Raw genomic sequence first — 22,586 nt, forward strand, 5'->3', positions numbered from 1 at the left:
AGCATTGTCTTGGGACAGTCTTTACCGCCCGAGCAAGAAGTAGAAGGACCCCCCCAAAAGCCCACTGTCCAGAGATGCCTTCAAGCATCTCTCTGGCAATTGCTGCCGGCAATATCCTCCCCACACACTGCAGGCAACAGTCAGCCTCAACAGCAGCTGTGCTGCGTTCCTTGGACAGCAGCTTTGCTGCACTCACACCTCCAGCTTTGGCTGCAGATGGCCCAGCTGGAGCAGGCATGGGCAAAGGCCTGCAGGACCACCGTCAGTCGGACTCGTGAGCCCAGGACAGCAGTTCCCTGGCATGCTGGTTTCTTGCAGTGCCTCGCTTTCTTCATCTGAGACAGGCACTCCGTCACTTCTTTCCACCTGGAAGGCCTTCCTACATTCCATCACTTGAGAAATCCAGCAGGAAATACCCCCATCTATATTGCCTGAGTCTTAATCTCCCTGAACTAAAAGTTAAGTCAAGTCCAAAAACAGGAATAAATGAGCCTGCATCTGCCACACTCCCTCAAGCAAAAGATCACATCAAAGTTTGTGGTAATCGGCGGAAGAAATGCGGCACTCAATATGAGTGATCAGCAAATCTCAAAACTTTATTGGTAGGCACATACATTTATATTGGTGTTAATGAGGCCAATACATATTGCAAAAGGTGAGCTCATTATTGGTTAGTTACTTATCAGCTAACTACACCTACCTTAGCATTCTTGTGGCTACTATGTTGCAGCTGTCCACATCTTTTCTTCATATTTCTAACTAACCATCCTCTCCCCCATCCTGATGTTGCACCAAGGGCTCAGTGCCCTTGCCAGGTTTGGACACTGTCCGCTGACTCCTATCCTCATCTCCTTCTTGCTTAACTAACGGTATTATATCAGTGTGACCTTTGTCAACTAGCTAGCTGTTCACAAAATCCTCCACAAAAGTTCTCTGTTCTATCCCAGCTCTGGGCTTTTTTCCCATACTGCGTGCGACAAGACTGTAATTTTTATTATAATTATAGTCGCTGTTATCCATCTAATTTTTAAGAAGGCTCCTGTGATTGATAGGACATTCCTTCCCCTCTCACACAGCCCGGCTCCAGCTTTCTGCTCCTTGATGCTCCTCTCTTGAAGCCCTTCGGGGAGGGACTGCCACGACCTAAGTCACCACCTCGGGTCTCTTGATGTGCTCACTGCTGGACAGCCATCCCTCGCAGAACATCTTTCCCTCTCTGCCCAGACCTTCCTGATTCAGGGCAGCATCCCAAATGAGCTCCCAGAGAAGTTTCTGCATGTCACTGCTAGCCAGCGTGTCCCCGTGCTGGTGCAGGAAAGCTTTGTGAACGGCCACTGCTGGGAAAGCAGGCTGAGGTGGCACAAGCAGCTCCTGCACTGCAGTGCAAGTTTCTCAGAGCTCCTGTCACAGCCCCAGCCCTGCTCCCAGCTCTGTGCATTCTACCCCAACAGAAACAGCCACACCAGGCAAGAACTTACTGCTTTTGGAAAAATATTTATTTATCAAGATCAAGAAAACAATAATTGTCTGCTAATACCAAGTATCACTATCACTAAATGTACCACTATCACAAAAACAATCACCATCCTCCAATATTAACTATCACTATCGCTAATACAATCATTGTCCTCTAATATCAAATAACGCTATCATTAAAACAATCACTATCCTCTAATATTAACTATCACTGTCATTAAAACAACCACCACCCTCTAATATCAAGTATCCCTATCACTATCACTAAAAGAATCACTACCACTATCACTATTTATGACTATCACTATCACTAATACAATCACCCTCCTCTAATATCAAGTAACGCTATCATTGAAACAATCACTATCCCCTAATATTAACTAACGCTATCATTAAAACCATCACTATCCTCTAATATTAACTATCACTATCATTAAAACAACCACCACCCTCTAATATCAAGTGTCCCTATCACTATCACTAAAAGAATCACTACCACTATCACTATTTATGGCTATCACTATCACTAACCATCTATCACTATCACTAATCTTCATCCTCTAACAGATAGTAGTCCTGCAGGTATTGGTAGGAGGGCCAAGAGGATGCTGTGGGCTGAGGTGACTCCAGGGAAATCCAGTGGTCCCGTGAAGAGGCGTTGTCAGCCAGAGCACAGAAGGAGCAGGTGGGCAGAGGTGACGGGTCTGCGCTCATGTTCTTGTACAGCTGGGCGAGCTCTGCTGCAAAGAGCTCAGGAAACAGGCGGCAGCTGTCCCTGAACCCGTTGCCTTGGGCTCTCTCGCTGCTTCCCGCTCCTTCTCCTGACTCTGCTTCACCTCTAGGCTGACCACAGCTTTCCCAGGAAGAGTCCCAGTCCTGTCCTGTTGCCTCTTTGTCCTCCTGGCTCCTCCTGTAGAAACAGATTTCCAAGAAGACTCCTCACAGATAGGAATTTGGAGCACAGTTTCCTCAGAGCCCTGCTAGGAGCCGCCTGGGCGCTCCTGCATGCTGCAAAGACTTCCTTGCCAATGGCAGCAATTAATAACTCACCTGTCTCTCTTCAGCAGCTGATGCATGACTAGATAGCCAGACACTGCCCCAAGCAGAAGCAAAGCTGAGGCTGCTACTGTCCCTACTAGGATGTAGTACTTGCTCGGGTCACAGTGTCCAGCAGTCTGGGCTTTTTGCCCACCGGATGACCCTGGCAGGAGAAGAGACAATGCAAGAGTCAGCGTTTGTGCTCTGCACTAGGCATAACCCCACAGTGTGCTTCAGCTGCCCAAGGACTGGCACTGCTAGTGGATCAGAACTGACATCTGATGTTGTCTTCAGAGATGGCTTCCTCTGGCTCTGGTGTCTTAGCATCAGGGACCAAGAGGGATCCCATCAAGCTCTCATGCACAAGAGCCCAGTGTGTGCCAGGGAGCAGCACTGCCCCATCTACTCCTCCGGGCTGCAGGCCCGGGCTGCGTGCTGGGCACCTGCAATTCACCCATGGAGAGCACTGCAGGGATACAGCAGAAATGCTGCTCTTTGCCCAAGACAGCATCTAGCAAGCACTCACCTGAATATTCCTCAGGCTCAGCAAGTGTCCTGGTGTCCTCTATTGGTTCTCTTTTTTCATGTGAGCCTGGCACACTGTCACTTTCTTCCACAGCTAAGGTCTCCAGCACAGTCTCAGAATCTGTCTCTTCAGAAAAACAAAACATTGCACACATTAACCAGAAGCCACTGCCCCTCAGCACAAGCACGGTACCATGGCCTGGGCATTCCGGCAAGCGGCGCTGACGAGGCCGCTGTCCCCCCCAAGACAGGAGGAATCGACAGCTGGATTTTCTGCAGTGCAACAAGAAGTGCAGACCCAAACCAGCCAAGACTTAACCAAATGACCCACAGAAGGAGTACCTTCAGGTTCCCCCTCACCCTTGGACTCCAGCTTCAACCCGTCCCTGAGCCTGAGCTTTGCAAGGGGCAGCCAAGGCTTGCTCTGATGTCATTGCTGCCTCCATGCTGTGCTGAGCGTGTGGCGAACCCAAATTCAGCACTGGCCTTTGCCCAACATCTGGATGCCAATGTCTGCACAGAGCAGCCCTGGCCAGGAATGCTGCAACTGCAGCAGCAGCTGGAGAAGCCCCTGGCAGTCATCTGGAAGAACAGCTGCGAGCGGAGGCTGTGCTGGACCATCTCTAGGGCTCCCTGCAGGAGCTGTGAAATGGAGTGGGCCTGCAGCAGGACTCTGACTGAGTGCTTCTGCCTGTCCAGGATACAGCACATGCCTACAGGAAGCAAAAGCTCAGCTTCCCGGCTGCCAGGGTTAACAGAGTGGGATATACTAACTAGATGGGGCTTCATGCAAGGCTGCCAGGAGCTCCTCTGGAACATCCGGCAATCCTTCTGGGAACTCTTCAGGAACCTTGTCATCCTTCATCCCTATTGTTAGATTTACAAAAGCACGTTAACCTATGACGGTATTTTTCTCGTGAATAAAACAGGGAAAAGGAGCGCTCCTTTTTGTGAAGGCAGGACAGACTGACTACTCACGCTTGAGGTACCAGCTCGGAGTCAGCACGGTATCTGCCCCTCGCTCAGGGGCTGAAAGAGCACTCTCTGTGTCCACAACTACAAGCAAACACCCACAAGAAGTTACCATCACGTGCACTGCCCTCATGGGCACACCTCAAGGCCTGGATGTGGAAGGCACTGCTAGGGCACGCTCAAGCAGGTCTGCATCCTCACAGCTGCAGGGGGGTCTGGCTGCCCTTGGGACACTGAGCTGGCAGCTCCCACATGAAGGGAAAAGCCGTGGCGTGCCCACACGATCTGTGTGCGGGTCAGCCCTGGAGCCGGGCCAGAAGGCTGGACACCCAGAGCGGAGGGACGGACAGCCACTGCTGAGTGATGGAGAACTGGTGCTGAGCTTCCGGGCCTGGCCCGACCCTCCCCACATCCTTGCTCCTTAGGAAGCTCTCTCCATGCTGCACCCTAAAGCAGCTGCAGCCCCTCACACCTCCCCTGGAGCCTCTGCCCCTCTGCCTGCCCCGTGCTGCCTTCCTGGCTCAGCCATCCCTGCTCCCGGCCCCGCTGCTGCCAGCCAGGGCTGTGTGCTGGCCCCTGCCTGCCTACCTGCTCCCTGCCCAGCTGCTGGAGCACTCTGGGCATTCTGGGCTGGCAGGGCCACGAGAAAGAGCAGCAGGAGGTAGCGGCTCAGGACCATGATCCCCCCTGCTAGCAACACTCTGCTGCTGCTGCTGCTGCTGCTGCTGCTGCTGCTGCTGCTGCTGCTGCTGCAGTGTTGCCCAGAGCGAGCACTGAAGAGCACAGTGGGGCTCTGGAACCTGACATCAAACAGAGCTCTGTGACCTCAGAACAAAGTGATGGCTGTGAAGGCCCCAATGTACGCCCACGTTGCCTGTGAATTCCTGCACCTCCCCTCTACTGAATTTCCTTCTTCTGCACAGGAATGGAAGGAGCCAAATGGAGAAGGGCTGGAGTATTTTGGAGGCAGCATTGTGCATGGGAATGCAGAGGCACTCATGTCTTATTCCTCAGAAATTCCCTAGAAGAAGACCTGGATGAAGGCTGCTGTAAAAAGCCCAAATTCAAGAGTGTTTCTTTGGTAGTATTTTTGTCTGAAAGAATTGTGGCAAAAACCTGCTTTTCCCATGACTTCTGCTACACTTTCATGACCTTTGATGGCAGCACTGCTTCCATCCTCCACTGTCACCCAAACATGGCTGTGCAGTGCTGACGCATCTCCCCCGTCAGCCTGGTTTACTCCCTTTTCCACTTCCAATGCTACTTAAAGCTCTCTCAAGGAGCCCTGCTAACTCTGGAGCCAAGAGCCTTTTTCCCTTTCAGGCAGATGTAGCCCATGTGCCACCATCAGGCCTGCTGTCCTGTAGAGTAACCCACGGTCAAACTCCCACACTGTTGCTGGGAACACCGGGCTGCCGCCTATTCACCTCTAGAGCCTTCCTGGGTCTGGCTCACTGCACGTGGGGGAAGAAAATACCACATGCGCCCCAGATCCCTCAAGCAGTCATCCAGAGCCCCTGAGCTCCCTCTGCCTTGTCCTCGGACACCATCAGGCACCGCCATGGGACACACACAAATGTCTTGGTTGCTGCAGATATCAGGTAACACTGCTGGCCTTTTAGCCGAGCAGCTCTTCTGGCAAATAAATATGCATGACTTATGTGTGCCAGGCAACCTACGCTCAGAAGCTCTTGGACAGCCTTCTAGAGCACCTTTGGTACGGTTGTCCCTGAAGCACCACTTAAGCCCCAGGTGTTTCCAGCTGCAAGCAAAGAGGCACTGACAGATTTCCACCCCTCGGGTCTCTCTCCAAGGCTCGTAAGAGTCCTATGCAGCTGACAAGCTGCAGAAACTCGGCCCATGGCATCCTCTGGAATCAAGCACACATCACTGCCCACCGTGAAGGCCGCAGCCCATAATGAGCAGAGGGCCAGAGCAGGCTGGAGGGTGTCTTGGTGACATCTCCTTCCTACGTAGGACCCAGGCAGGCTGCCCAGCTGCCTCGGCCTTGGCTCTGAGCGCCATCTCGGGCCCTCCATTCCTGCCCCAGGGGAGGCACCGATGAACACGGCCCTCCTTTTTTCCTTAAGGGGCCACACGCCCAGGCTCTCCCTTACCGCGCTCCGCGCCACTGTGCTGCTCGGCGGCCCGTCACCAGCTGCGGCACCAGTGTCCCCAGAGCTCCTGTGCTGCTGCTGAAGCCGCCCGCGGCGTGTGGCCCGGCGGGGCGGCAGCGCTGCCCGCAGCCCGCGGCCTCCTCGTCCCCTGCTGCCGCCATTGCGCACGGGGCCCTGAGGGGCGGGCACGGGGCTGCGGGGCTGTGCCGGCCCCGCTTGCCGGGCCTCAGCCCCAGCTGCTGCCGCTGGCTGGCAGCGACCACTGCAGCAGGAAAACACCTCGGGGTTTACTGGAGTGCATACAAAAACTGCCCCTGGGCTTCTCCTTGTGTGTTGCTCTAGCCAATTGCCAGTCCCTTGCTTGCCCGCTATAGCCCTGTTCTTTGCCACTCGCTCTCTATTTTGTTGTCCCTGCAAAGCTTCTTCAACAGTCTCCATCCCGCCCCAGCCCAGCGTTCGCTCTCTCCTGCTCCCTCCTGCTCATTCTGCGTCTCTTCCTCTGTCCCTGCTGCCCCTTCCCGCAGCTCCAGCCCCGTTCCCTGGCCCTCTTTTCCTCCCCTTGTCTCTCCGTTCTGCTTCCTGCCCCTTTCTTGGCTCCGCTCCCTGGGCCATGCTCGCTTCAGACTCCCAGGCGAACTGCCCCGGCAGCTGCTCTCTGCAGCCGGGACACGGCGGGGAGCTCTCCTGCGGCGGCACGACAGCGGCCAATGGGGCCCGACACCGGCGCCTCGGCCCTCGCGCCGGAGCGGGGCCGCTCCGAGGCAGCGGCGGCAGCTGGAGCTGCGGCCCGGGAAGCGGGGCCGGCACAGCCCCACAGCCCCGGGCCCGCCCCTCCCGGCCCCAGTGGCAGAGAGCAGGGATGAGGTGGCAAACCAAGGCACTGGCCACTGGACAGAGCAACACACAAGGCAAATGCCAGGCACGCTTTTTGCCGGACCCCATTGAATCCAGAGCTCTTTTGCTGCTGCAGTGGCATGTCAGCTCCCTCAGAAGCAGCCGAGGCATTTCAGAAAGGGCACTGCAGGGCATGAGCGTGCATATGTCCCACAGCTCTCAGTTGTGCATCTGGAAGGCTGCAAGTGTGGGTGTCTATATGAGAAGAGTTTGTGAGGCTTGCTTCAAGGCTTGAGGCACAGCTCTCTTCTGAACAGAGCCTTGGGCTGCCCTCTCAGGAGGTGGCTATCTCAGAGCTGCTGCTATCTCAGAGAGGCCCATGAGAGACAGCGCAGAGGCGCAGCTGGAGCTGCTGTGGAGAGCAGAGGAGAGGAACAAGGGTGAGGAGCTCAGTGGTTCCTCTTCATCACTTCAAAGGGAAGAGCATTGTCTTGGGACAGTCTTTACCGCCCGAGCAAGAAGTAGAAGGACCCCCCCAAAAGCCCACTGTCCAGAGATGCCTTCAAGCATCTCTCTGGCAATTGCTGCCGGCAATATCCTCCCCACACACTGCAGGCAACAGTCAGCCTCAACAGCAGCTGTGCTGCGTTCCTTGGACAGCAGCTTTGCTGCACTCACACCTCCAGCTTTGGCTGCAGATGGCCCAGCTGGAGCAGGCACGGGCAAAGGCCTGCAGGACCACCGTCAGTCGGACTCGTGAGCCCAGGACAGCAGTTCCCTGGCATGCTGGTTTCTTGCAGTGCCTCGCTTTCTTCATCTGAGACAGGCACTCCGTCACTTCTTTCCACCTGGAAGGCCTTCCTACATTCCATCACTTGAGAAATCCAGCAGGAAATACCCCCATCTATATTGCCTGAGTCTTAATCTCCCTGAACTAAAAGTTAAGTCAAGTCCAAAAACAGGAATAAATGAGCCTGCATCTGCCACACTCGCTCAAGCAAAAGATCACATCAACGTTTGTGGTAATCGGCGGAAGAAATGCGGCACTCAATATGAGTGATCAGCAAATCTCAAAACTTTATTGGTAGGCACATACATTTATATTGGTGTTAATGAGGCCAATACATATTGCAAAAGGTGAGCTCATTATTGGTTAGTTACTTATCAGCTAACTACACCTACCTTAGCATTCTTGTGGCTACTATGTTGCAGCTGTCCACATCTTTTCTTCATATTTCTAACTAACCATCCTCTCCCCCATCCTGATGTTGCACCAAGGGCTCAGTGCCCTTGCCAGGTTTGGACACTGTCCGCTGACTCCTATCCTCATCTCCTTCTTGCTTAACTAACGGTATTATATCAGTGTGACCTTTGTCAACTAGCTAGCTGTTCACAAAATCCTCCACAAAAGTTCTCTGTTCTATCCCAGCTCTGGGCTTTTTTCCCATACTGCGTGCGACAAGACTGTAATTTTTATTATAATTATAGTCGCTGTTATCCATCTAATTTTTAAGAAGGCTCCTGTGATTGATAGGACATTCCTTCCCCTCTCACACAGCCCGGCTCCAGCTTTCTGCTCCTTGATGCTCCTCTCTTGAAGCTCTTCGGGGAGGGACTGCCACGACCTAAGTCACCACCTCGGGTCTCTTGATGTGCTCACTGCTGGACAGCCATCCCTCGCAGAACATCTTTCCCTCTCTGCCCAGACCTTCCTGATTCAGGGCAGCATCCCAAATGAGCTCCCAGAGAAGTTTCTGCATGTCACTGCTAGCCAGCGTGTCCCCGTGCTGGTGCAGGAAAGCTTTGTGAACGGCCACTGCTGGGAAAGCAGGCTGAGGTGGCACAAGCAGCTCCTGCACTGCAGTGCAAGTTTCTCAGAGCTCCTGTCACAGCCCCAGCCCTGCTCCCAGCTCTGTGCATTCTACCCCAACAGAAACAGCCACACCAGGCAAGAACTTACTGCTTTTGGAAAAATATTTATTTATCAAGATCAAGAAAACAATAATTGTCTGCTAATACCAAGTATCACTATCACTAAATGTACCACTATCACAAAAACAATCACCATCCTCCAATATTAACTATCACTATCGCTAATACAATCATTGTCCTCTAATATCAAATAACGCTATCATTAAAACAATCACTATCCTCTAATATTAACTATCACTGTCATTAAAACAACCACCACCCTCTAATATCAAGTATCCCTATCACTATCACTAAAAGAATCACTACCACTATCACTATTTATGACTATCACTATCACTAATACAATCACCCTCCTCTAATATCAAGTAACGCTATCATTGAAACAATCACTATCCCCTAATATTAACTAACGCTATCATTAAAACCATCACTATCCTCTAATATTAACTATCACTATCATTAAAACAACCACCACCCTCTAATATCAAGTGTCCCTATCACTATCACTAAAAGAATCACTACCACTATCACTATTTATGGCTATCACTATCACTAACCATCTATCACTATCACTAATCTTCATCCTCTAACAGATAGTAGTCCTGCAGGTATTGGTAGGAGGGCCAAGAGGATGCTGTGGGCTGAGGTGACTCCAGGGAAATCCAGTGGTCCCGTGAAGAGGTGTTGTCAGCCAGAGCACAGAAGGAGCAGGTGGGCAGAGGTGACGGGTCTGCGCTCATGTTCTTGTACAGCTGGGCGAGCTCTGCTGCAAAGAGCTCAGGAAACAGGCGGCAGCTGTCCCTGAACCCGTTGCCTTGGGCTCTCTCGCTGCTTCCCGCTCCTTCTCCTGACTCTGCTTCACCTCTAGGCTGACCACAGCTTTCCCAGGAAGAGTCCCAGTCCTGTCCTGTTGCCTCTTTGTCCTCCTGGCTCCTCCTGTAGAAACAGATTTCCAAGAAGACTCCTCACAGATAGGAATTTGGAGCACAGTTTCCTCAGAGCCCTGCTAGGAGCCGCCTGGGCGCTCCTGCATGCTGCAAAGACTTCCTTGCCAATGGCAGCAATTAATAACTCACCTGTCTCTCTTCAGCAGCTGATGCATGACTAGATAGCCAGACACTGCCCCAAGCAGAAGCAAAGCTGAGGCTGCTACTGTCCCTACTAGGATGTAGTACTTGCTCGGGTCACAGTGTCCAGCAGTCTGGGCTTTTTGCCCACCGGATGACCCTGGCAGGAGAAGAGACAATGCAAGAGTCAGCGTTTGTGCTCTGCACTAGGCATAACCCCACAGTGTGCTTCAGCTGCCCAAGGACTGGCACTGCTAGTGGATCAGAACTGACATCTGATGTTGTCTTCAGAGATGGCTTCCTCTGGCTCTGGTGTCTTAGCATCAGGGACCAAGAGGGATCCCATCAAGCTCTCATGCACAAGAGCCCAGTGTGTGCCAGGGAGCAGCACTGCCCCATCTACTCCTCCGGGCTGCAGGCCCGGGCTGCGTGCTGGGCACCTGCAATTCACCCATGGAGAGCACTGCAGGGATACAGCAGAAATGCTGCTCTTTGCCCAAGACAGCATCTAGCAAGCACTCACCTGAATATTCCTCAGGCTCAGCAAGTGTCCTGGTGTCCTCTATTGGTTCTCTTTTTTCATGTGAGCCTGGCACACTGTCACTTTCTTCCACAGCTAAGGTCTCCAGCACAGTCTCAGAATCTGTCTCTTCAGAAAAACAAAACATTGCACACATTAACCAGAAGCCACTGCCCCTCAGCACAAGCACGGTACCATGGCCTGGGCATTCCGGCAAGCGGCGCTGACGAGGCCGCTGTCCCCCCCAAGACAGAAGGAATCAACAGCTGGATTTTCTGCAGTGCAACAAGAAGTGCAGACCCAAACCAGCCAAGACTTAACCAAATGACCCACAGAAGGAGTACCTTCAGGTTCCCCCTCACCCTTGGACTCCAGCTTCAACCCGTCCCTGAGCCTGAGCTTTGCAAGGGGCAGCCAAGGCTTGCTCTGATGTCATTGCTGCCTCCATGCTGTGCTGAGCGTGTGGCGAACCCAAATTCAGCACTGGCCTTTGCCCAACATCTGGATGCCAATGTCTGCACAGAGCAGCCCTGGCCAGGAATGCTGCAACTGCAGCAGCAGCTGGAGAAGCCCCTGGCAGTCATCTGGAAGAACAGCTGCGAGCGGAGGCTGTGCTGGACCATCTCTAGGGCTCCCTGCAGGAGCTGTGAAATGGAGTGGGCCTGCAGCAGGACTCTGACTGAGTGCTTCTGCCTGTCCAGGATACAGCACATGCCTACAGGAAGCAAAAGCTCAGCTTCCCGGCTGCCAGGGTTAACAGAGTGGGATATACTAACCAGATGGGGCTTCATGCAAGGCTGCCAGGAGCTCCTCTGGAACATCCGGCAATCCTTCAGGGAACTCTTCAGGAACCTTGTCATCCTTCATCCCTATTGTTAGATTTACAAAAGCACGTTAACCTATTTTTTCTCGTGAATAAAACAGGGAAAAGGAGCGCTCCTTTTTGTGAAGGCAGGACAGACTGACTACTCACGCTTGAGGTACCAGCTCGGAGTCAGCACGGTATCTGCCCCTCGCTCAGGGGCTGAAAGAGCACTCTCTGTGTCCACAACTACAAGCAAACACCCACAAGAAGTTACCATCACGTGCACTGCCCTCATGGGCACACCTCAAGGCCTGGATGTGGAAGGCACTGCTAGGGCACGCTCAAGCAGGTCTGCATCCTCACAGCTGCAGGGGGGTCTGGCTGCCCTTGGGACACTGAGCTGGCAGCTCCCACATGAAGGGAAAAGCCGTGGCGTGCCCACACGATCTGTGTGCGGGTCAGCCCTGGAGCCGGGCCAGAAGGCTGGACACCCAGAGCGGAGGGACGGACAGCCACTGCTGAGTGATGGAGAACTGGTGCTGAGCTTCCGGGCCTGGCCCGACCCTCCCCACATCCTTGCTCCTTAGGAAGCTCTCTCCATGCTGCACCCTAAAGCAGCTGCAGCCCCTCACACCTCCCCTGGAGCCTCTGCCCCTCTGCCTGCCCCGTGCTGCCTTCCTGGCTCAGCCATCCCTGCTCCCGGCCCCGCTGCTGCCAGCCAGGGCTGTGTGCTGGCCCCTGCCTGCCTACCTGCTCCCTGCCCAGCTGCTGGAGCACTCTGGGCATTCTGGGCTGGCAGGGCCACGAGAAAGAGCAGCAGGAGGTAGCGGCTCAGGACCATGATCCCCCCTGCTAGCAACACTCTGCTGCTGCTGCTGCTGCTGCTGCTGCTGCTGCTGCTGCTGCTGCTGCTGCAGTGTTGCCCAGAGCGAGCACTGAAGAGCACAGTGGGGCTCTGGAACCTGACATCAAACAGAGCTCTGTGACCTCAGAACAAAGTGATGGCTGTGAAGGCCCCAATGTACGCCCACGTTGCCTGTGAATTCCTGCACCTCCCCTCTACTGAATTTCCTTCTTCTGCACAGGAATGGAAGGAGCCAAATGGAGAAGGGCTGGAGTATTTTGGAGGCAGCATTGTGCATGGGAATGCAGAGGCACTCATGTCTTATTCCTCAGAAATTCCCTAGAAGAAGACCTGGATGAAGGCTGCTGTAAAAAGCCCAAATTCAAGAGTGTTTCTTTGGTAGTATTTTTGTCTGAAAGAATTGTGGCAAAAACCTGCTTTTCCCATGACTTCTGCTACACAATCATGACCTTTGATGGCAGCACTGCTTCCATCCTCCACTGTCACCCAAACATGGCTGTGCAGTGCTGACGCATCTCCCCCGTCAGCCTGGTTTACTCCCTTTTCCACTTCCAATGCTACTTAAAGCTCTCTCAAGGAGCCCTGCTAACTCTGGAGCCAAGAGCCTTTTTCCCTTTCAGGCAGATGTAGCCCATGTGCCACCATCAGGCCTGCTGTCCTGTAGAGTAACCCACGGTCAAACTCCCACACTGTTGCTGGGAACACCGGGCTGCCGCCTATTCACCTCTAGAGCCTTCCTGGGTCTGGCTCACTGCACGTGGGGGAAGAAAATACCACATGCGCCCCAGATCCCTCAAGCAGTCATCCAGAGCCCCTGAGCTCCCTCTGCCTTGTCCTCGGACACCATCAGGCACCGCCATGGGACACACACAAATGTCTTGGTTGCTGCAGATATCAGGTAACACTGCTGGCCTTTTAGCCGAGCAGCTCTTCTGGCAAATAAATATGCATGACTTATGTGTGCCAGGCAACCTACGCTCAGAAGCTCTTGGACAGCCTTCTAGAGCACCTTTGGTACGGTTGTCCCTGAAGCACCACTTAAGCCCCAGGTGTTTCCAGCTGCAAGCAAAGAGGCACTGACAGATTTCCACCCCTCGGGTCTCTCTCCAAGGCTCGTAAGAGTCCTATGCAGCTGACAAGCTGCAGAAACTCGGCCCATGGCATCCTCTGGAATCAAGCACACATCACTGCCCACCGTGAAGGCCGCAGCCCATAATGAGCAGAGGGCCAGAGCAGGCTGGAGGGTGTCTTGGTGACATCTCCTTCCTACGTAGGACCCAGGCAGGCTGCCCAGCTGCCTCGGCCTTGGCTCTGAGCGCCATCTCGGGCCCTCCATTCCTGCCCCAGGGGAGGCACCGATGAACACGGCCCTCCTTTTTTCCTTAAGGGGCCACACGCCCAGGCTCTCCCTTACCGCGCTCCGCGCCACTGTGCTGCTCGGCGGCCCGTCACCAGCTGCGGCACCAGTGTCCCCAGAGCTCCTGTGCTGCTGCTGAAGCCGCCCGCGGCGTGTGGCCCGGCGGGGCGGCAGCGCTGCCCGCAGCCCGCGGCCTCCTCGTCCCCTGCTGCCGCCATTGCGCACGGGGCCCTGAGGGGCGGGCACGGGGCTGCGGGGCTGTGCCGGCCCCGCTTGCCGGGCCTCAGCCCCAGCTGCTGCCGCTGGCTGGCAGCGACCACTGCAGCAGGAAAACACCTCGGGGTTTACTGGAGTGCATACAAAAACTGCCCCTGGGCTTCTCCTTGTGTGTTGCTCTAGCCAATTGCCAGTCCCTTGCTTGCCCGCTATAGCCCTGTTCTTTGCCACTCGCTCTCTATTTTGTTGTCCCTGCAAAGCTTCTTCAACAGTCTCCATCCCGCCCCAGCCCAGCGTTCGCTCTCTCCTGCTCCCTCCTGCTCATTCTGCGTCTCTTCCTCTGTCCCTGCTGCCCCTTCCCGCAGCTCCAGCCCCGTTCCCTGGCCCTCTTTTCCTCCCCTTGTCTCTCCGTTCTGCTTCCTGCCCCTTTCTTGGCTCCGCTCCCTGGGCCATGCTCGCTTCAGACTCCCAGGCGAACTGCCCCGGCAGCTGCTCTCTGCAGCCGGGACACGGCGGGGAGCTCTCCTGCGGCGGCACGACAGCGGCCAATGGGGCCCGACACCGGCGCCTCGGCCCTCGCGCCGGAGCGGGGCCGCTCCGAGGCAGCGGCGGCAGCTGGAGCTGCGGCCCGGGAAGCGGGGCCGGCACAGCCCCACAGCCCCGGGCCCGCCCCTCCCGGCCCCAGTGGCAGAGAGCAGGGATGAGGTGGCAAACCAAGGCACTGGCCACTGGACAGAGCAACACACAAGGCAAATGCCAGGCACGCTTTTTGCCGGACCCCATTGAATCCAGAGCTCTTTTGCTGCTGCAGTGGCATGTCAGCTCCCTCAGAAGCAGCCGAGGCATTTCAGAAAGGGCACTGCAGGGCATGAGCGTGCATATGTCCCACAGCTCTCAGTTGTGCATCTGGAAGGCTGCAAGTGTGGGTGTCTATATGAGAAGAGTTTGTGAGGCTTGCTTCAAGGCTTGAGGCACAGCTCTCTTCTGAACAGAGCCTTGGGCTGCCCTCTCAGGAGGTGGCTATCTCAGAGCTGCTGCTATCTCAGAGAGGCCCATGAGAGACAGCGCAGAGGCGCAGCTGGAGCTGCTGTGGAGAGCAGAGGAGAGGAACAAGGGTGAGGAGCTCAGTGGTTCCTCTTCATCACTTCAAAGGGAAGAGCATTGTCTTGGGACAGTCTTTACCGCCCGAGCAAGAAGTAGAAGGACCCCCCCAAAAGCCCACTGTCCAGAGATGCCTTCAAGCATCTCTCTGGCAATTGCTGCCGGCAATATCCTCCCCACACACTGCAGGCAACAGTCAGCCTCAACAGCAGCTGTGCTGCGTTCCTTGGACAGCAGCTTTGCTGCACTCACACCTCCAGCTTTGGCTGCAGATGGCCCAGCTGGAGCAGGCACGGGCAAAGGCCTGCAGGACCACCGTCAGTCGGACTCGTGAGCCCAGGACAGCAGTTCCCTGGCATGCTGGTTTCTTGCAGTGCCTCGCTTTCTTCATCTGAGACAGGCACTCCGTCACTTCTTTCCACCTGGAAGGCCTTCCTACATTCCATCACTTGAGAAATCCAGCAGGAAATACCCCCATCTATATTGCCTGAGTCTTAATCTCCCTGAACTAAAAGTTAAGTCAAGTCCAAAAACAGGAATAAATGAGCCTGCATCTGCCACACTCGCTCAAGCAAAAGATCACATCAACGTTTGTGGTAATCGGCGGAAGAAATGCGGCACTCAATATGAGTGATCAGCAAATCTCAAAACTTTATTGGTAGGCACATACATTTATATTGGTGTTAATGAGGCCAATACATATTGCAAAAGGTGAGCTCATTATTGGTTAGTTACTTATCAGCTAACTACACCTACCTTAGCATTCTTGTGGCTACTATGTTGCAGCTGTCCACATCTTTTCTTCATATTTCTAACTAACCATCCTCTCCCCCATCCTGATGTTGCACCAAGGGCTCAGTGCCCTTGCCAGGTTTGGACACTGTCCGCTGACTCCTATCCTCATCTCCTTCTTGCTTAACTAACGGTATTATATCAGTGTGACCTTTGTCAACTAGCTAGCTGTTCACAAAATCCTCCACAAAAGTTCTCTGTTCTATCCCAGCTCTGGGCTTTTTTCCCATACTGCGTGCGACAAGACTGTAATTTTTATTATAATTATAGTCGCTGTTATCCATCTAATTTTTAAGAAGGCTCCTGTGATTGATAGGACATTCCTTCCCCTCTCACACAGCCCGGCTCCAGCTTTCTGCTCCTTGATGCTCCTCTCTTGAAGCTCTTCGGGGAGGGACTGCCACGACCTAAGTCACCACCTCGGGTCTCTTGATGTGCTCACTGCTGGACAGCCATCCCTCGCAGAACATCTTTCCCTCTCTGCCCAGACCTTCCTGATTCAGGGCAGCATCCCAAATGAGCTCCCAGAGAAGTTTCTGCATGTCACTGCTAGCCAGCGTGTCCCCGTGCTGGTGCAGGAAAGCTTTGTGAACGGCCACTGCTGGGAAAGCAGGCTGAGGTGGCACAAGCAGCTCCTGCACTGCAGTGCAAGTTTCTCAGAGCTCCTGTCACAGCCCCAGCCCTGCTCCCAGCTCTGTGCATTCTACCCCAACAGAAACAGCCACACCAGGCAAGAACTTACTGCTTTTGGAAAAATATTTATTTATCAAGATCAAGAAAACAATAATTGTCTGCTAATACCAAGTATCACTATCACTAAATGTACCACTATCACAAAAACAATCACCATCCTCCAATATTAACTATCACTATCGCTAATACAATCATTGTCCTCTAATATCAAATAACGCTATCATTAAAACAATCACTATCCTCTAATATTAACTATCACTGTCATTAAAACAACCACCACCCTCTAATATCAAGTATCCCTATCACTATCACTAAAAGAATCACTACCACTATCACTATTTATGACTATCACTATCACTAATACAATCACCCTCCTCTAATATCAAGTAACGCTATCATTGAAACAATCACTATCCCCTAATATTAACTAACACTATCATTAAAACCATCACTATCCTCTAATATTAACTATCACTATCATTAAAACAACCACCACCCTCTAATATCAAGTATCCCTATCACTATCACTAAAAGAATCACTACCACTATCACTATTTATGACTATCACTATCACTAATACAATCACCCTCCTCTAATATCAAGTAACACTATCATTGAAACAATCACTATCCCCTAATATTAACTAACGCTATCATTAAAACCATCACTATCCTCTAATATTAACTATCACTATCATTAAAACAACCACCACCCTCTAATATCAAGTGTCCCTATCACTATCACTAAAAGAATCACTACCACTATCACTATTTATGGCTATCACTATCACTAACCATCTATCACTATCACTAATCTTCATCCTCTAACAGATAGTAGTCCTGCAGGTATTGGTAGGAGGGCCAAGAGGATGCTGTGGGCTGAGGTGACTCCAGGGAAATCCAGTGGTCCCGTGAAGAGGTGTTGTCAGCCAGAGCACAGAAGGAGCAGGTGGGCAGAGGTGACGGGTCTGCGCTCATGTTCTTGTGCAGCTGGGCGAGCTCTGCTGCAAAGAGCTCAGGAAACAGGCGGCAGCTGTCCCTGAACCCGTTGCCTTGGGCTCTCTCGCTGCTTCCCGCTCCTTCTCCTGACTCTGCTTCACCTCTAGGCTGACCACAGCTTTCCCAGGAAGAGTCCCAGTCCTGTCCTGTTGCCTCTTTGTCCTCCTGGCTCCTCCTGTAAAAACAGATTTCCAAGAAGACTCCTCACAGATAGGAATTTGGAGCACAGTTTCCTCAGAGCCCTGCTAGGAGCCGCCTGGGCGCTCCTGCATGCTGCAAAGACTTCCTTGCCAATGGCAGCAATTAATAACTCACCTGTCTCTCTTCAGCAGCTGATGCATGACTAGATAGCCAGACACTGCCCCAAGCAGAAGCAAAGCTGAGGCTGCTACTGTCCCTACTAGGATGTAGTACTTGCTCGGGTCACAGTGTCCAGCAGTCTGGGCTTTTTGCCCACCGGATGACCCTGGCAGGAGAAGAGACAATGCAAGAGTCAGCGTTTGTGCTCTGCACTAGGCATAACCCCACAGTGTGCTTCAGCTGCCCAAGGACTGGCACTGCTAGTGGATCAGAACTGACATCTGATGTTGTCTTCAGAGATGGCTTCCTCTGGCTCTGGTGTCTTAGCATCAGGGACCAAGAGGGATCCCATCAAGCTCTCATGCACAAGAGCCCAGTGTGTGCCAGGGAGCAGCACTGCCCCATCTACTCCTCCGGGCTGCAGGCCCGGGCTGCGTGCTGGGCACCTGCAATTCACCCATGGAGAGCACTGCAGGGATACAGCAGAAATGCTGCTCTTTGCCCAAGACAGCATCTAGCAAGCACTCACCTGAATATTCCTCAGGCTCAGCAAGTGTCCTGGTGTCCTCTATTGGTTCTCTTTTTTCATGTGAGCCTGGCACACTGTCACTTTCTTCCACAGCTAAGGTCTCCGGCACAGTCTCAGAATCTGTCTCTTCAGAAAAACAAAACATTGCACACATTAACCAGAAGCCACTGCCCCTCAGCACAAGCACGGTACCATGGCCTGGGCATTCCGGCAAGCGGCGCTGACGAGGCCGCTGTCCCCCCCAAGACAGGAGGAATCGACAGCTGGATTTTCTGCAGTGCAACAAGAAGTGCAGACCCAAACCAGCCAAGACTTAACCAAATGACCCACAGAAGGAGTACCTTCAGGTTCCCCCTCACCCTTGGACTCCAGCTTCAACCCGTCCCTGAGCCTGAGCTTTGCAAGGGGCAGCCAAGGCTTGCTCTGATGTCATTGCTGCCTCCATGCTGTGCTGAGCGTGTGGCGAACCCAAATTCAGCACTGGCCTTTGCCCAACATCTGGATGCCAATGTCTGCACAGAGCAGCCCTGGCCAGGAATGCTGCAACTGCAGCAGCAGCTGGAGAAGCCCCTGGCAGTCATCTGGAAGAACAGCTGCGAGCGGAGGCTGTGCTGGACCATCTCTAGGGCTCCCTGCAGGAGCTGTGAAATGGAGTGGGCCTGCAGCAGGACTCTGACTGAGTGCTTCTGCCTGTCCAGGATACAGCACATGCCTACAGGAAGCAAAAGCTCAGCTTCCCGGCTGCCAGGGTTAACAGAGTGGGATATACTAACCAGATGGGGCTTCATGCAAGGCTGCCAGGAGCTCCTCTGGAACATCCGGCAATCCTTCAGGGAACTCTTCAGGAACCTTGTCATCCTTCATCCCTATTGTTAGATTTACAAAAGCACGTTAACCTATTTTTTCTCGTGAATAAAACAGGGAAAAGGAGCGCTCCTTTTTGTGAAGGCAGGACAGACTGACTACTCACGCTTGAGGTACCAGCTCGGAGTCAGCACGGTATCTGCCCCTCGCTCAGGGGCTGAAAGAGCACTCTCTGTGTCCACAACTACAAGCAAACACCCACAAGAAGTTACCATCACGTGCACTGCCCTCATGGGCACACCTCAAGGCCTGGATGTGGAAGGCACTGCTAGGGCACGCTCAAGCAGGTCTGCATCCTCACAGCTGCAGGGGGGTCTGGCTGCCCTTGGGACACTGAGCTGGCAGCTCCCACATGAAGGGAAAAGCCGTGGCGTGCCCACACGATCTGTGTGCGGGTCAGCCCTGGAGCCGGGCCAGAAGGCTGGACACCCAGAGCGGAGGGACGGACAGCCACTGCTGAGTGATGGAGAACTGGTGCTGAGCTTCCGGGCCTGGCCCGACCCTCCCCACATCCTTGCTCCTTAGGAAGCTCTCTCCATGCTGCACCCTAAAGCAGCTGCAGCCCCTCACACCTCCCCTGGAGCCTCTGCCCCTCTGCCTGCCCCGTGCTGCCTTCCTGGCTCAGCCATCCCTGCTCCCGGCCCCGCTGCTGCCAGCCAGGGCTGTGTGCTGGCCCCTGCCTGCCTACCTGCTCCCTGCCCAGCTGCTGGAGCACTCTGGGCATTCTGGGCTGGCAGGGCCACGAGAAAGAGCAGCAGGAGGTAGCGGCTCAGGACCATGATCCCCCCTGCTAGCAACACTCTGCTGCTGCTGCTGCTGCTGCTGCTGCTGCTGCTGCTGCTGCTGCTGCTGCAGTGTTGCCCAGAGCGAGCACTGAAGAGCACAGTGGGGCTCTGGAACCTGACATCAAACAGAGCTCTGTGACCTCAGAACAAAGTGATGGCTGTGAAGGCCCCAATGTACGCCCACGTTGCCTGTGAATTCCTGCACCTCCCCTCTACTGAATTTCCTTCTTCTGCACAGGAATGGAAGGAGCCAAATGGAGAAGGGCTGGAGTATTTTGGAGGCAGCATTGTGCATGGGAATGCAGAGGCACTCATGTCTTATTCCTCAGAAATTCCCTAGAAGAAGACCTGGATGAAGGCTGCTGTAAAAAGCCCAAATTCAAGAGTGTTTCTTTGGTAGTATTTTTGTCTGAAAGAATTGTGGCAAAAACCTGCTTTTCCCATGACTTCTGCTACACTTTCATGACCTTTGATGGCAGCACTGCTTCCATCCTCCACTGTCACCCAAACATGGCTGTGCAGTGCTGACGCATCTCCCCCGTCAGCCTGGTTTACTCCCTTTTCCACTTCCAATGCTACTTAAAGCTCTCTCAAGGAGCCCTGCTAACTCTGGAGCCAAGAGCCTTTTTCCCTTTCAGGCAGATGTAGCCCATGTGCCACCATCAGGCCTGCTGTCCTGTAGAGTAACCCACGGTCAAACTCCCACACTGTTGCTGGGAACACCGGGCTGCCGCCTATTCACCTCTAGAGCCTTCCTGGGTCTGGCTCACTGCACGTGGCGGAAGTAAATACCACATGTGCCCCAGATCCCTCAAGCAGTCATCCAGAGCCCCTGAGCTCCCTCTGCCTTGTCCTCGGACACCATCAGGCACCGCCACGGGACACACACAAATGTCTTGGTTGCTGCAGATATCAGGTAACACTGCTGGCCTTTTAGCCGAGCACCTCTTCTGGCAAATAAATATGCATGACTTATGTGTGCCAGGCAACCTACGCTCAGAAGCTCTTGGACAGCCTTCTAGAGCACCTTTGGTACGGTTGTCCCTGAAGCACCACTTAAGCCCCAGGTGTTTCCAGCTGCAAGCAAAGAGGCACTGACAGATTTCCACCCCTCGGGTCTCTCTCCAAGGCTCGTAAGAGTCCTATGCAGCTGACAAGCTGCAGAAACTCGGCCCATGGCATCCTCTGGAATCAAGCACACATCACTGCCCACCGTGAAGGCCTCAGCCCATAATGAGCAGAGGGCCGGAGCAGGCTGGAGGGTGTCTTGGTGACATCTCCTTCCTACGTAGGACCCAGGCAGGCTGCCCAGCTGCCTCGGCCTTGGCTCTGAGCGCCATCTCGGGCCCTCCATTCCTGCCTCAGGGGAGGCACCGATGAACACGGCCCTCCTTTTTTCCTTAAGGGGCCACACGCCCAGGCTCTCCCTTACCGCGCTCCGCGCCACTGTGCTGCTCGGCGGCCCGTCACCAGCTGCGGCACCAGTGTCCCCAGAGCTCCTGTGCTGCTGCTGAAGCCGCCCGCGGCGTGTGGCCCGGCGGGGCGGCAGCGCTGCCCGCAGCCCGCGGCCTCCTCGTCCCCTGCTGCCGCCATTGCGCACGGGGCCCTGAGGGGCAGGCACGGGGCTGCGGGGCTGTGCCAGCCCCGCTTGCCGGGCCTCAGCCCCAGCTGCTGCCGCTGGCTGGCAGCGACCACTGCAGCAGGAAAACACCTCGGGGTTTACTGGAGTGCATACAAAAACTGCCCCTGGGCTTCTCCTTGTGTGTTGCTCTAGCCACTTGCCAGTCCCTTGCTTGCCCGCTATAGCCCTGTTCTTTGCCACTCGCTCTCTATTTTGTTGTCCCCGCAAAGCTTCTTCAACAGTCTCCATCCCGCCCCAGCCCAGCGTTCGCTCTCTCCTGCTCCCTCCTGCTCATTCTGCGTCTCTTCCTCTGTCCCTGCTGCCCCTTCCCGCAGCTCCGGCCCCGTTCCCTGGCCCTCTTTTGCTCCCCTTGTCTCTCCGTTCTGCTTCCTGCCCCTTTCTCTTCGGTCTCTATTTCTCGGCTCCGCTCCCTGGGCCATGCTCGCTTCAGACTCCCAGGCGAACCGGCCCGGCAGCCGCTCTCTGCAGCCGGGACACGGCGGGGAGCTCTCCTGCGGCGGCACGACAGCGGCCAATGGGGCCCGGCACCGGCGCCTCGGCCCTCGCGCCGGAGCGGGGCCGCTCCGAGGCAGCGGCGGCAGCTGGAGCTGCGGCCCGGGAAGCGGGGCCGGCACAGCCCCACAGCCCCGGGCCCGCCCCTCCCGGCCCCAGTGGCAGAGAGCAGGGATGAGGTGGCAAACCAAGGCACTGGCCACTGGACAGAGCAACACACAAGGCAAATGCCAGGCACGCTTTTTGCCGGACCCCATTGAATCCAGAGCTCTTTTGCTGCTGCAGTGGCATGTCAGCTCCCTCAGAAGCAGCCGAGGCATTTCAGAAAGGGCACTGCAGGGCATGAGCGTGCATATGTCCCACAGCTCTCAGTTGTGCATCTGGAAGGCTGCAAGTGTGGGTGTCTATATGAGAAGAGTTTGTGAGGCTTGCTTCAAGGCTTGAGGCACAGCTCTCTTCTGAACAGAGCCTTGGGCTGCCCTCTCAGGAGGTGGCTATCTCAGAGCTGCTGCTATCTCAGAGAGGCCCATGAGAGACAGCGCAGAGGCGCAGCTGGAGCTGCTGTGGAGAGCAGAGGAGAAGAACAAGGGTGAGGAGCTCAGTGGTTCCTCTTCATCACTTCAAAGGGAAGAGCATTGTCTTGGGACAGTCTTTACCGCCCGAGCA

General features: G+C 54.5%; 3 protein-coding genes across 3 annotated transcripts; all 3 read right to left on the reverse strand.

The window, feature by feature from the left end:
* Positions 1-1,474: 1,474 nt before the first annotated feature.
* On the reverse strand, positions 1,475-3,545 carry LOC135307030 (uncharacterized). The gene is made up of 3 exons (XM_064431722.1): positions 3,041-3,545; positions 2,527-2,677; positions 1,475-2,386 (listed from the first exon to the last, which is right to left on the reverse strand). The coding sequence occupies exons 1-3, from the start codon at positions 3,192-3,194 to the stop codon at positions 2,023-2,025; spliced, it is 669 nt and encodes a 222-aa protein (XP_064287792.1). The 5' UTR covers positions 3,195-3,545; the 3' UTR covers positions 1,475-2,022.
* A 5,373-nt stretch (positions 3,546-8,918) lies between these two features.
* On the reverse strand, positions 8,919-11,614 carry LOC135307031 (uncharacterized). Its single transcript, XM_064431723.1, has 4 exons — positions 11,258-11,614; positions 10,485-10,610; positions 9,971-10,121; positions 8,919-9,830 (listed from the first exon to the last, which is right to left on the reverse strand). The coding sequence occupies exons 1-4, from the start codon at positions 11,346-11,348 to the stop codon at positions 9,467-9,469; spliced, it is 732 nt and encodes a 243-aa protein (XP_064287793.1). The 5' UTR covers positions 11,349-11,614; the 3' UTR covers positions 8,919-9,466.
* Positions 11,615-16,286: 4,672 nt separating this feature from the next.
* LOC135307032 (uncharacterized) lies at positions 16,287-20,733 on the reverse strand. Its single transcript, XM_064431724.1, has 6 exons — positions 19,690-20,733; positions 19,108-19,185; positions 18,911-19,003; positions 18,138-18,263; positions 17,624-17,774; positions 16,287-17,483 (listed from the first exon to the last, which is right to left on the reverse strand). The coding sequence occupies exons 1-6, from the start codon at positions 19,778-19,780 to the stop codon at positions 17,120-17,122; spliced, it is 903 nt and encodes a 300-aa protein (XP_064287794.1). The 5' UTR covers positions 19,781-20,733; the 3' UTR covers positions 16,287-17,119.
* Between the last annotated feature and the right edge of the window lie 1,853 nt (positions 20,734-22,586).

Source organism: Passer domesticus, chromosome 9 (genome assembly GCF_036417665.1).
Source record: "Passer domesticus isolate bPasDom1 chromosome 9, bPasDom1.hap1, whole genome shotgun sequence".
Taxonomy (NCBI): Eukaryota; Metazoa; Chordata; class Aves; order Passeriformes; family Passeridae; genus Passer; species Passer domesticus.

Excerpts from the sequence above, each read along its gene's own strand:
- LOC135307031 (XM_064431723.1), bottom strand. The coding sequence starts at position 11,348 with ATGAAGGATGACAAGGTTCCTGAAGAGTTCCCTGAAGGATTGCCGGAT. Across the intron at positions 10,122-10,484 it reads TGAGCCTGAGGAATATTCAG|GGTCATCCGGTGGGCAAAAA; the intron begins GTGAGTGCTTGC and ends TTCTCCTGCCAG. Across the intron at positions 9,831-9,970 it reads CAGCTGCTGAAGAGAGACAG|GAGGAGCCAGGAGGACAAAG; the intron begins GTGAGTTATTAA and ends CTGTTTCTACAG.
- LOC135307030 (XM_064431722.1), bottom strand. The coding sequence starts at position 3,194 with ATGTGTGCAATGTTTTGTTTTTCTGAAGAGACAGATTCTGAGACTGTG. Across the intron at positions 2,678-3,040 it reads TGAGCCTGAGGAATATTCAG|GGTCATCCGGTGGGCAAAAA; the intron begins GTGAGTGCTTGC and ends TTCTCCTGCCAG. Across the intron at positions 2,387-2,526 it reads CAGCTGCTGAAGAGAGACAG|GAGGAGCCAGGAGGACAAAG; the intron begins GTGAGTTATTAA and ends CTGTTTCTACAG.
- LOC135307032 (XM_064431724.1), bottom strand. The coding sequence starts at position 19,780 with ATGGTCCTGAGCCGCTACCTCCTGCTGCTCTTTCTCGTGGCCCTGCCA. Across the intron at positions 19,004-19,107 it reads TCCGAGCTGGTACCTCAAGC|GGATGAAGGATGACAAGGTT; the intron begins GTGAGTAGTCAG and ends ATCTAACAATAG. Across the intron at positions 17,484-17,623 it reads CAGCTGCTGAAGAGAGACAG|GAGGAGCCAGGAGGACAAAG; the intron begins GTGAGTTATTAA and ends CTGTTTTTACAG.